The sequence below is a fragment of the Paramormyrops kingsleyae genome, chromosome 14 (assembly GCF_048594095.1).
Source record: "Paramormyrops kingsleyae isolate MSU_618 chromosome 14, PKINGS_0.4, whole genome shotgun sequence".
Classification (NCBI taxonomy): Eukaryota; Metazoa; Chordata; class Actinopteri; order Osteoglossiformes; family Mormyridae; genus Paramormyrops; species Paramormyrops kingsleyae.
Window position 1 is genome coordinate 10,826,875 of NC_132810.1, and position 12,719 is coordinate 10,839,593.

Below are 12,719 nucleotides of genomic sequence, written 5' to 3' on the forward strand. Positions count from 1 at the left end.
TACGAGTTCTATGTCGATTAAATATGCTGATCCGTTGAATAAAGCAGAACATAAATATAGATGTTAAAACCCAGGAGTACATAATGGATAACGTTTATCGTTTATGAAAGTTTCCCGCCCTCTGGTGGAGATTTTCAACGTTCATGGCTATGGTAAAATCAATAATTACAAAAGAATTGTAAAATTACTAATTATACGGCAACAATACTGGCATATATATAGGAAATGATATAATTTACAAACACCACACGTTTTTGATCTGAATTTCATAATATACTACAAATAGAAAATACTGGATTTTACGTACATATTTTATAATATATGTACAATTGTAAATACTAAAATAATAGCACATTCTTTGCAGTTCGGACAAACAAGGTCCATGTAAAATTTACAAATTCCGGTTCACTCTAAGAGAGATTTAATTAGCATTTGATATTATATAATTGAAAAATGTGTTCCACATTCACGGGTACTTGTTACTCGGTAGCTGACATTTGAGTAACACCTGAAACTAAAGCTTAAATTTACGAAATAACAAGGGGAAAAGTTAGCAATGATAATAAAGTTAGCAAAAGGCCTACGGCACAAGATATCGCTATTATAATCGCAATATAACAAAGACGCATAATAAATATCTGAATGTATCGATGACTGAATATTAAAAATATGTACATTAATAAATTAAATATTCGTCTGCAGAGCATAGTCATTTCATCCTGTAAAATCTTCAACATTTAGTAACTTCTCCCGAAACAATGTTCTATGTAAATGTACAAAGTAGCGTATTACAAGAATAGGCCTATAATTTCGCCAGGTAATGAACTTCTAGCAGCCGTATTCCATGACATTGCAAAAACAAAGCGAAGTCTCGTGTCGGTGCCTGGCTGTGATTTCACCACTTCGTTGAATTGTGGGTATTGTATTATTTACACTGGCAGTAACCAATCACATTTCTTTACTATGACACACCAAATCCCAGAACCCCCCATATCTGTCTGGCCCCGCTGTCACTTGACTGTGTTCGCATATCAAGCCTCACTTCATTCGTGGCGAGGAGAGCGAAGGGTGGTTTTGTCGGTTCTTTATGCTGTAGCGGTCTTTCTCTGTTCAACAACTGTTTGTTCTTTTTTTCGCTCAAAATGTCTGACGGTGGAGGAGGCGATGACAGCGCAGTCACTATGGAAGTGTCTGCTGCTGTACAGACAGTTGCAGATATTTCGGTTTTGCAGAAGCACATCCGTAAACTTGTCCCCTTGCTCCTAGAAGATGGCGGCGAGGCTTCGGCCTCATTGGAAACCGCCCTGGAAGAGAAGAGCTCGGTGGAACAGATGAGGAAATTCCTTTCAGATCCTCAAGTACATACGATCCTGGTAGAGAGAAGCACACTGAAAGGTTGGTTTATTGACATTACCTTGGACATCTGTGTCTTGTGTGCTTTTCAGTGGTTGCATGAACAATGTCCTAATGATGCAGCGGATCTAGTAGTCATCTTAGTTATCTACAGTATTGAAGAAAGATGGCAGACATTGTCATCATGTAGATGAATTTTCAGTTTTATCCCCACATGATTTCTGTGAGTGTTGCTGCCTGATCCGTATATATATATTTTTTTTCGCCTAAAAAATGCGAAGGGCATCATTGTGTGTAGAACGGAGTTCCTAGGGCGTGACGACATGTGCAAGATGTTAAAAGAACAAATCGGGATAATTTTGTACTATTTCTGAGGTCAATGAAAATGACGATATCCCTCTAATATGAACAGATTAGCCAGGAATTATTTTGAATTAAGTCCGGTATCTACCCTGTCGAAATAACTAAATGTCGGGTTTTTGGTGGAAGGCTGCTGCTTTTGTGGCGCGTCTGACAGCTTTGATACGCTAGTCCTCCCCCCTTCAGGTTACCATCTAACAAATGAACCATTCCTTACTCTGAAATGCATCGTTGCCTTCATGCCTTGCGGATAGTTTTTGAGCAGATGATGGTCATCTGGCTGTTTTGTAATTTAGGCTTTCCCATTATAAATAGTTCATATGAAGATCCAAGTTTATATCCCAGCCCTGATTTAAAAAAAAAAAAAAAAAAAAAAAAAAAAACATTCGGAGATTCTGGTTTAACCTATTCCTATTTTGAAGCTGGAGGAGAGATTTAGAACTGGAACAGGACATGATTTGTTTGAGTAAAAAGTCCCTAAAAACTTTGTGTGTTTTAGTTAATCAAGACCGCTCACTTTGACCCATAACATTATTACTGTAAATGCCTTTCAGGAAAATTGATTACTGCTTTTCCTTAGAATAATTTTGTATGTTATATAAGTATCTTACTCTGTCGGCAGGTTAGCTGATGTTGCCCTGGCTGGGCTGTTTGCCTGTCCTGTTTGTTTCATGTGTTGGGGGTTTAAAAAATAAACAAGTTGAATAAAACCAAATTCTTGGGAAGTATGGTGCTGCATTGCAGATTTGGCCCTACAGATACTGGATATCTTCTGCAGCAATGACATCATTTCACTAGGAGCACCACCCACCCAGACATCAGCTGATGCTGAAACTGTCTGGGACAGCAATCCTTTGCATTGTATGTAAATGATAGGTATGGTGTCAAAGGATGCCAATGTTGAATACTGAAAATATTATTATCTATTTAGCACCTTTTTATCTGCACCCCCAGAGCCAGTCGTCCAACATTATAATTCTTTTCACTTCCCAGATTAAGATTTCAAACAAGTATTATTTTCTGTGCTGCTTCTTAAGTGATTTTGAGGATAAGTACTTGAATACAAAGGGGGTGTCTTGGACATTTGATAGTTTTTGGTATTTTTGAAAATCCTTGTTCCAGATGTGGTTTCCTAGATGTTTCCCATATTTCCTGGTTTCTTTGAGCAGCAGTTCTCGTGCCTCTGAAATCGAGGAAAGTGACATCTACAGGAAGTATCTCCAGCATTCCGCTGCCATTGTAGGATTGAGAGTCTGCAGGTGGAAGGGAGCCTGAGAGAAAATTGCTGCTGATGCTGATTTCTCTCTGAATTCCCTTCCATCACTCTGCCACTTGTTCCTTGCTGCCACAGACTTGTGACAACAATCATGGGAACTCTTGATTTACAAATGCAAATTCGGAGAGATTTCAACAGAGCCTGTTATTATACCAATAGTGCAATATGTAAATAGTTTTCATTAGGCCATAATATTCCTGTTGTGTTTTAAGAAAAGTGTAACTAAATATAGGGTGTAGCAGAGTTGTGACAGTGAATTACAGTCATGCTTTGATAATACGGTATAATGCTTACTTAACATGGTTGCATAGCTTGCATCTTCTTCCATTTAGTTGTCAATAACAAATTGCATGTCTTTATGCCTGATGTCCAAGTTCCACATTTTGAATCCATTCCAAATTATGATTGTAATTCTATTCTTTCTTTTGTCGGTCTGTATTGTTTTGCTGTTGGTTAAAGAATGTAGTGCTTTAAAACAGACAGATTGTTAGCAGCATGGCTCCAGCTACCTATTAATGGTTTCATTTTCATTCCTTTGTCATCCTCTTCCAATATGGTATGTCTGTTGCTCCCCCCTCCCTTTTTATAGAGGATGTGGGTGATGAGGGTGAGGAGGAGAAAGAGTGCATCTCTTACAACGTCAACATTGACATTCACTACGGGTTGAAGTCCAACAGGTGTGGTACTGACTCATGTACTAGTCATTTTCTGCACTGTCATTAGGTCATTTCTTGAGTATTAAAATGTTATGCTGAGTAAAGGCATTAATGGCATATGCACTCTGAGTTGTTAGCTTAACTGTTCTTTGGGATCTAGGCCAGCGCACCCTTTTTCGTATAAATTATGTCCGTTTGATTTAAGTCAATATAAACCTGAACAAGTGTTTATGTGATGCACCGATTCTTGTGTGTGTTTGTATGTGTATAATATAAAACTGTTCCCCCAGCCTGGCCTTTATCAAGAGGACTGGTGTCATCGATGCTGACAAGCCCATTTCCTCCCAACTGCGTGTATTGACTCTGAGTGAGGATTCACCCTATGAGACACTGCACTCCTTCATTAGTAATGCAGTGGCTCCATTCTTCAAGTCTTACATCCGGGAGTCTGGCAAGGCTGATAGGTAGGCTTGAGTTGTATCAGGCCATTGTGTGTGATGAGTTCTTTGTAGCATGGAATGTATTGGGGGGGGAGGGGGGTTCCTACATAAATATGTTCGTAACAGCTTTGCTTAATGTCTCCATATATATTATGTGCTTCTCCAGGGATGGGGACAAAATGGCACCTTCTGTGGAGAAGAAGATCGCTGAGCTGGAGATGGGGCTGCTGCATCTGCAGCAGAACATCGAGATCCCAGAAATCAGCCTCCTCATTCACCCCATCATCACCAACGTTGCCAAGCAGTGCTATGAACGTGGGGAGAAACCCAAGGTCACCGATTTCGGTGACAAAGTGGAAGACCCTACATTCCTCAACCAGCTGCAGTCAGGGGTTAATCGTTGGATCAGGGAGATCCAGAAGGTGAGCAACCCTTAACATGTTTGTTTTTAAAGGTGAGGTTTCCATAGTTGCTTGGGAGTTATAATGTCCACAGAAGTTGGTAAGCAATTTAAGGCTTATGCATTTCTTTTATATCATGACTGAAAACATTTTTTTAAACCTTGTCGGTGACCGCTGGCTCTGCATGCCTTGTTATAGGTAACCAAGCTGGACAGAGATCCTGCTTCTGGGACGGCGCTGCAGGAGATCAGCTTCTGGCTTAATCTGGAGCGAGCCTTGAATCGCATCCAGGAGAAGCGAGAGAGCCCAGAGGTGCTGCTCACCTTGGACATCCTGAAGCATGGCAAGCGCTTTCATGCCACAGTCAGCTTTGACACAGACACGGGTAAGAATTTTGTCGCCTAAAAGGTTGGATTTTCCCCCATCTAATAAGAAACTTATTTGATCCCAGGGGGAAATTCTTATGCATACACAGTACACAAGCGTATAACACTGGACTTTACTAAGTCAAATGTGGAATGCTTCCTGATGTGTTACAGCTGGGGGTGGGGGGTAGCACGCTGGGAGGAAGCATTGTAATAGGAAGGAAGGATCCCCAGTAGTGCTTATTACATTGTGGTGGAATGAGCTGTTTGCTATAGATGCTCCAAGATGGTGTCCCATGGAACAGATGGGCAAAATTGCTTATTTTATCCCGTTTCTCTTTGTTGCTGTCCTGGGTCAGTTCTTCAAGTTATTTGTGTAGTTTATTGGGTTTCTTATTTAGAATTCTTATTCTTCCCCAGGTCTGAAGCAGGCTGTGGAGACTGTCAATGACTATAACCCCCTTATGAAGGACTTCCCACTCAACGACCTTCTGTCAGCCACTGAGCTGGACAAAATTCGCCAGGCCCTGGTTGCCATCTTCACTCACTTGCGCAAGATCCGCAACACCAAATACCCCATCCAGCGTGCCCTGCGCCTAGTGGAGGCCATCTCTCGAGACCTCAGCTCCCAGCTCCTGAAGGTCCTTGGCACCAGAAAGCTTATGCATGTGGCCTATGAGGAATTTGAGAAGGTGGGTTGTTGGTAGTCTATTGATAATGGTATGCTTGTTTATGCCTTTCTGTGTGTGTATGTAATGCATCTTATGGTGTCTCTCCAGGTGATGGTGGCCTGCTTTGAGGTGTTCCAAACCTGGGAGGATGAGTATGAGAAGCTGCAGGTTCTGCTAAGGGACATTGTGAAGAGAAAGAGGGAGGAGAACCTGAAGATGGTGTGGCGCCTTAGCCCTGCCCACCGCAAGCTGCAAGCACGCCTGGATCACATGAGGCGCTTCCGGCGACAGCATGAACAGTTGAGAGCTGTCATCGTGCGTGTGCTCAGACCTCAGGTAAAGAGACTTGCTCAAAGTCCAAAGATCCCCCACCCTTCCCTCCCGAGTGTGTTTTATTAAGAGTTTTTGTTTTGTAGGTATCTGCTGTGCCCCAGCATGCTCAGGGTGAGGCTGTAGAACCCCCAGATATGAAGGTGGCAGAAGTTCTCTTTGATGCAGCTGATGCCAATGCAATCGAGGAGGTGAACCTGGCTTACGAGAATGTTAAGGAGGTTGACGGCCTGGATGTTTCCAAGGAGGGCATGGAGGCTTGGGAAGCAGCCATGAAGCGCTACGATGAGCGTATTGACCGTGTGGAGACCCGTATCACCGCCCGCCTCCGCGACCAATTGGGTACCGCCAAGAACGCCAACGAGATGTTCCGCATCTTTTCCCGCTTCAATGCCCTCTTCGTGCGGCCTCACATTCGCGGCGCCATCCGTGAGTACCAGACGCAGCTCATCCAACGTGTGAAGGATGACATTGAGTCGCTGCATGACAAGTTCAAGGTGCAGTACCCTCAGAGCCAGTCGTGCAAGATGAGCCATGTGCGTGACTTGCCCCCAGTATCTGGCTCCATCATATGGGCCAAGCAGATAGACCGGCAACTGACAGCCTATATGAAGCGTGTGGAGGATGTTCTGGGCAAAGGCTGGGAGAACCATGTTGAAGGGCTTAAGCTCAAACAAGATGGTGACAGCTTCCGTGCTAAGCTTAACACCCAGGAGATCTTTGATGACTGGGCCCGGAAAGTTCAGCAGCGCAACCTGGGCGTGTCGGGTCGAATCTTCACCATTGAGAGCAGCCGTGCCAGGGGTCGCACTGGCAACATACTGAAGCTCAAGGTCAATTTCTTGCCTGAAATCATCACACTTTCTAAGGAGGTGCGCAACCTGAAGTGGCTTAGCTTCCGTGTGCCCCTGGCCATCGTCAACAAGGCACACCAGGCCAATCAGCTCTACCCATTTGCCATCTCTCTCATCGAGAGTGTGCGCACCTATGAGCGCACCTGCGAGAAGGTGGAGGAGCGCACCTCCATCTCCCTGCTTGTGGCTGGATTGAAGAAGGAGGTGCAGGCCTTGATCACAGAGGGTATTGCCCTCGTGTGGGAATCCTACAAGCTTGATCCTTATGTCCAGCGCCTGGCTGAAACTGTGTTCAACTTTCAAGAGAAGGTTTGTTTTTTTTCTGTCCTTGGAGATGCTTTCAAAGGATACAGTCTTTCAAGGCTATGCGGTGTGAATATTTTTTTTTTTTGAATCTGAAAGCTAAGAGAAAAGTTTGAGCATAAAATGCCATAAGCCACAGTCCTATTTTTGTGTCTAGGTCGATGATCTCCTCCTGATTGAAGAGAAAATTGACCTGGAGGTACGCTCACTGGAGACCTGCATGTATGAGCACAAGACCTTTACTGAGATCCTGAATCGTGTCCAAAAGGCTGTTGATGACCTCAATCTACACTCCTACTCCAACCTGCCAATTTGGGTCAACAAACTGGACATTGAGGTTTGTGTATTGTAGATGTAAAACCATTGCCCCTTTTTATATTCATTGTTTACATGCCTTTTTTTGGGGTGAAACAAGACTAAGCTGACCTAACTCCCTCCTGACTGTTCCTGGAGTATGTTAGTTCAGCTACGTACTATCTGGTATATCTTTAGATCGAGAGGATCCTGGGAGTACGTCTCCAGGCTGGTCTAAGGGCTTGGACACAAGTGCTGAGGGGACAGATGGATGACAAGGCTGATGTGGACATGGACACGGAGGCTCCACAAGTCAGCCACAAGCCTGGAGGGGAACCAAAAATCAAGGTTGGCTAACAGACTGATTTGAGCTTTCTGTATGGCTTAGTGCGGAAGTTATTGTCATTTATTGTGTAAGTGTTCCAGTGTTTTTTGGAATATTCCAGATAGGTGTCTATTTTGGATACTTAATCATTTGTTTTAAAAATTTAACTTTTCAAATCTGTGAACCTGTGTCATACTGTGAAGTCAACATAATAGAGATGTTACCAACAATCATGCTGATTACCCTTCTTTCCCCAACTTGTGTTGGTTGTTCTCCTTCCAGAATGTTGTACACGAGCTAAGAATTACCAACCAAGTCATCTACCTAAACCCCCCCATCGAAGACTGCCGGTACAAGCTCTACCAAGAGATGTTCTCTTGGAAGATGGTCATCCTCTCTCTCCCACGAATCCAGAGTCAGCGTTACCAGGTCAGACGCAGCTTCCAGTGTCTGATGTAAAGAGATCCAAGTTGATGATGGTTATGCTGCAAGTGCAGATGTAAATGTTTCTACTCATGTGCTCTGAGCAGGTGGGTGTGCACTATGAGCTGTCTGAGGAAGAGAAATTTTACCGGAATGCCTTGACCAGGATGCCTGATGGCCCCTCGGCACTGGAGGAAGCCTACAATGCAGTGAAAGAAATTGTCAGTGAGGTGGAGCAGTATGTCAAGGTGAGATCTGTCTGGCAGATTTGACAATGGTCATTATCAGTCTGCGTAGAGACGAGTTGCTCATCTCCTGCTGCATTTTTGTCTTCAGGTGTGGTTACAGTACCAGTGCTTGTGGGACATGCAGGCAGAAAACATCTACAATCGATTAGGTGAGGATCTCAACAAGTGGCAAGCCCTCCTAGTGCAGATTCGCAAGGCCAGAGGCACTTTTGACAACGCTGAGACCAGGAAGGAGTTTGGCCCTGTAGTCATAGACTATGGCAAGGTAGGCTTTTTATTTAAATAGGAATATTTCCCATCCTCCTACGCAATCTTAAGGTATACACTTCTTTTTTGTGAGTAAAAATGTTTTGGTAAGCAGAACTGTTTAGTTCAATGCCTTTCTCTGTTCAAAATCCAGGTTCAGTCAAAGGTGAACCTGAAATACGATTCTTGGCACAAAGAGGTCCTGAGCAAATTTGGCCAAATGCTTGGCAACAATATGCAGGACTTCCATTCCCAGATCTCCAAGGTAAGCCCATCTGCATGTGACTCTACTGTTGCACCTGAACTGATGACAGTCTGACTCATTGTGTGTGTGTGTCCTCCTCCAGTCACGCCAAGAACTGGAACAACACTCTGTGGATACAGCCAGCACTTCAGATGCAGTGACCTTTATCACTTATGTGCAAACTCTTAAGCGCAAGATCAAGCAGTTTGAGAAGCAGGTTGATGTAAGTATGATTGGCATGAATTGAGATCTGTTTTGTTTTGCTAAGGTAGCTAAATTTGATGCGTGTGTATCGTGATCCCAGGGAATTTAAACAGGCTCCCCTCTCTGTCCTTTAGCTATTCCGCAATGGCCAGCGCCTACTGGAGAAGCAGCGCTTCCAGTTCCCGCCCTCATGGTTGTACATCGATAACATTGAGGGTGAGTGGGGTGCCTTCAGTGACATTATGAAGCGCAAGGATACTGCCATCCAGCAGCAGGTAGCCAACCTGCAGATGAAGATTGTCCAGGAGGACCGTGCTGTGGAGAACCGCACCACCGATCTGCTCACAGACTGGGAGAAGACCAAGCCAGTTGCGGTGAGTGGACTCTTATCTTGACCTTAATGTCTTCCAAATAGCCAGGCTGTGTTGTACTTATGACTGATTTTGCTGTACAGGGCAACCTGCGACCAGAAGAGGCCCTGCAGTCTCTCACCATCTATGAGGGCAAGTTTGGGCGCCTGAAGGATGACCGGGAAAAGTGTGCCAAGGCAAAAGAGGCCCTGGAGTTGACTGACACTGGCTTGCTCAGTGGCAGTGAAGAAAGAGTCCAGGTACACTTAGTTTGTAAAGACCCTGCTGTTGTTATGGAAGATGTGCTGGATCTGAGCATCAAGCCATATATTTCTTTGGTTATCCTCACTTGTAGGTGGCTCTGGAAGAGCTTCAGGACCTGAAAGGCGTGTGGTCTGAGCTGTCAAAGGTGTGGGAGCAGATCGATCAGATGAAGGAGCAGCCCTGGGTGTCTGTGCAGCCACGCAAGGTTAGTTATTCTTGTGTTTGACTGTGTCCTTAGTTCCTGCTTCGTACAGTGGCCTTGAATGCTCACTGCTTTGTCTATAGCTGCGTCAAAGCTTGGATGGGCTCCTGAACCAGCTGAAGAATTTCCCAGCTCGTTTGCGGCAGTATGCATCTTACGAATACGTACAGAGGCTGCTGAAGGGCTACATGAAGGTGAGACTGTCAGATCAATGTCAAACAATTTCAGAGTGTAAAAAACAATTAATATTGATGCATTCATGTTTACTTAATTTATTTACAAAAATGTCACATTAGAAATCAAGTATTTTTAAGCAACATTTGTTGTGTGTGTGTGTGTGTGTGTGTGTGTGTGTTAATAAAATCTAAAATCCAAATTCCTTGATTTTCAGTATGTTAACATTTAGCAGAATATGGCACTCTTGTGTCTATAGTCTAATTCTGATGAGCCCAATTTCTTGCATATCTCTACACAGATCAATATGCTAGTGATTGAGCTGAAGTCTGAAGCACTGAAGGATCGGCACTGGAAGCAGCTGATGAAGAGGCTGCATGTGAACTGGGTTCTGTCTGAGCTGACACTGGGTCAGATTTGGGACGTGGACCTGCAGAAGAATGAGATGGTGGTGAAGGATGTGCTGCTGGTAGCCCAGGGAGAAATGGCCCTGGAGGAGTTCCTTAAGCAGGTCAGCACAAATTCAGCATGATGGGCATTTTGGTCCTTTGGTCGACAGTGGTGTGCAACAATGTGCATAGATGAGATATAGCCCTGCGACTTGTGTGTGATTGTGTCCAGATCCGAGAAGTTTGGAACTCCTATGAGCTGGATCTGGTGAACTATCAGAACAAATGCCGTCTGATTCGAGGGTGGGATGACCTCTTCAACAAGGTCAAAGAGCACATTAACAGTGTATCTGCAATGAAGCTGTCCCCTTACTACAAAGTAAGTACTGTTAATGACCTACCTTATACCATACAATGTTTTGTTACTGAGCTGAATAAATTTATAGTTGTCTGGGTGCCTGTTCTCAGTTTTTTTTGGGGGGGGGGTTCTTCCTGTGGTTGTAGGTCTTTGAGGAGGATGCATTGAGCTGGGAGGACAAACTGAATCGGATCATGGCTCTGTTTGACGTGTGGATTGATGTCCAGAGGCGCTGGGTCTACTTGGAGGGAATCTTCACTGGCAGTGCCGATATCAAGCACTTGCTACCTGTTGAGACCCAGAGATTCCAAAGGTAAAACACTGCCCCTTTTTTTTTTCTTCCTCCATTAATTTCTTAAAATGTTTTCTGTCACCAACACAAGGTAAGGAGTTGGTCTTTGGAAAGACTTTTGTGACAATAATGCAAGCTTTACCTTTTTAACCTCCTTTCAGCATAAGCACAGAATTCCTGGCTCTGATGAAGAAAGTCACCAAATCACCCCTGGTGATGGATGTCCTCAACATCCAGGGAGTCCAGAGATCCCTGGAGAGACTAGCTGATCTGCTTGGCAAGATTCAGAAGGCCCTTGGAGAGTACCTAGAGCGGGAGCGCTCATCTTTCCCCAGGTGAACGCCTGCTACCTTACGTCTTGGTGACATAGTACACTATTGGATGATTTGTGTAGACTGATTTGTGACCAAGGCTTCTTTACCTTTCTAGGTTCTATTTTGTTGGTGATGAAGATCTGTTGGAGATTATTGGCAATAGCAAGAATGTAGCCAAACTGCAGAAGCACTTCAAGAAGATGTTTGCTGGGGTGTCCAGTATCCTCCTGAATGAAGACAACACTGAAGTTCTGGGTATCTCTTCCCGTGAAGGAGAGGAAGTACGTCTTCTGCGGACTGGGGGAAAACTATAATACAGCTTAAGGTGCTGATGCTGGAGCTAAAATGTTGTCTTCTGCTTTTCAGATCCTCTACAAGACGCCAGTGTCCATCACGGAGCACCCCAAAATCAATGAATGGCTGACCCTGGTGGAGAAGGAAATGCGGGTCACCTTGGCCAAGCTTCTGGCTGAATCGGTCACAGAGGTGGGTGCCTTCAACAAGGGCACGGCCATCGATCTCGGCACCTACATCGACTGGATCGACAGATACCAGGTATTCCATTTATTCCAGTCTCATCTAATCTAATCTAATTTTTGAGTAATGACAAATCACAGCATAAACCCAATTGTTTGTTTTTTGTCCTGTGCAGGCCCAGCTGGTTGTCTTGTCTGCTCAGATTGACTGGTCTGAGAACGTGGAGAGTGCCCTGACCACCATCTCAGGCAGCGGGGACATGTCACCCCTCCAGGGTGTCCTGTCCAACGTGGAGGCCACCTTGAACGTTCTGGCTGACACTGTACTAATGGAACAGCCCCCCCTGCGGAGGAAAAAGCTAGAACACTTGGTGAGTGGAATCTGACGCTGCCACGTTAACGGCTTCATTCCTAATGCAGCGTGGAGGTAATTGAAGTGTTAGAGGATCACATGGAAAGGACTGGTACAGTGTGCTCTGGTATTACATGCTGTCTTTTCTTTTCAGATTACAGAGCTGGTCCACCAGAGGGATGTGACCAGGACGCTGATCAAGAACAAGATTGACAACCCTAAGTCCTTTGACTGGCTGAGCCAGATGCGCTTCTACTTTGACCCGAAGCAGACAGATGTGCTGCAGCAGCTCTCCATCCAAATGGCCAATGCCAAGTTTAACTACGGTTTTGAGTATCTCGGTGTTCAAGACAAACTTGTGCAGACTCCTCTTACTGACCGCTGCTACCTGACCATGACCCAGGCCCTGGAGGCCCGGCTCGGAGGCTCCCCCTTCGGTCAGTATCTCTGTCCAGATTAACTTGTCTATCCTATGGTTTGTGTGCACCGTTTGTACAATGTTCTTCTCATTTGTAGAAGTTTGCTTATTCAGTGGGGAGAGATTGCAGAGCAATC

The 12,719-nt window shown here is 44.6% G+C and overlaps 1 protein-coding gene across 2 annotated transcripts in view; it reads left to right on the forward strand.

Annotated features, from left to right (window-relative positions):
• The first annotated feature begins 1,023 nt into the window (after positions 1-1,023).
• dync1h1 (dynein, cytoplasmic 1, heavy chain 1) overlaps positions 1,024-12,719 on the forward strand; it is a 33,356-nt gene continuing 21,660 nt past the window's right edge. For both annotated transcript variants that reach the window (XM_023828515.2, XM_023828516.2), the window contains exons 1-27: positions 1,024-1,395; positions 3,579-3,666; positions 3,936-4,109; positions 4,252-4,507; positions 4,685-4,871; positions 5,272-5,543; positions 5,631-5,858; positions 5,939-7,015; positions 7,167-7,346; positions 7,502-7,651; positions 7,911-8,057; positions 8,159-8,299; positions 8,388-8,564; positions 8,700-8,810; positions 8,893-9,012; positions 9,128-9,367; positions 9,448-9,603; positions 9,699-9,812; positions 9,893-10,003; positions 10,285-10,494; positions 10,605-10,751; positions 10,877-11,043; positions 11,184-11,357; positions 11,452-11,617; positions 11,703-11,891; positions 11,989-12,183; positions 12,319-12,601. In XM_023828515.2, coding sequence (XP_023684283.1) covers positions 1,143-1,395; positions 3,579-3,666; positions 3,936-4,109; positions 4,252-4,507; positions 4,685-4,871; positions 5,272-5,543; positions 5,631-5,858; positions 5,939-7,015; positions 7,167-7,346; positions 7,502-7,651; positions 7,911-8,057; positions 8,159-8,299; positions 8,388-8,564; positions 8,700-8,810; positions 8,893-9,012; positions 9,128-9,367; positions 9,448-9,603; positions 9,699-9,812; positions 9,893-10,003; positions 10,285-10,494; positions 10,605-10,751; positions 10,877-11,043; positions 11,184-11,357; positions 11,452-11,617; positions 11,703-11,891; positions 11,989-12,183; positions 12,319-12,601 — 5,713 coding nt within the window. In that variant the 5' untranslated portion in view covers positions 1,024-1,142. The remainder of the gene's footprint in view (positions 1,396-3,578; positions 3,667-3,935; positions 4,110-4,251; positions 4,508-4,684; positions 4,872-5,271; positions 5,544-5,630; positions 5,859-5,938; positions 7,016-7,166; positions 7,347-7,501; positions 7,652-7,910; positions 8,058-8,158; positions 8,300-8,387; positions 8,565-8,699; positions 8,811-8,892; positions 9,013-9,127; positions 9,368-9,447; positions 9,604-9,698; positions 9,813-9,892; positions 10,004-10,284; positions 10,495-10,604; positions 10,752-10,876; positions 11,044-11,183; positions 11,358-11,451; positions 11,618-11,702; positions 11,892-11,988; positions 12,184-12,318; positions 12,602-12,719) is intronic.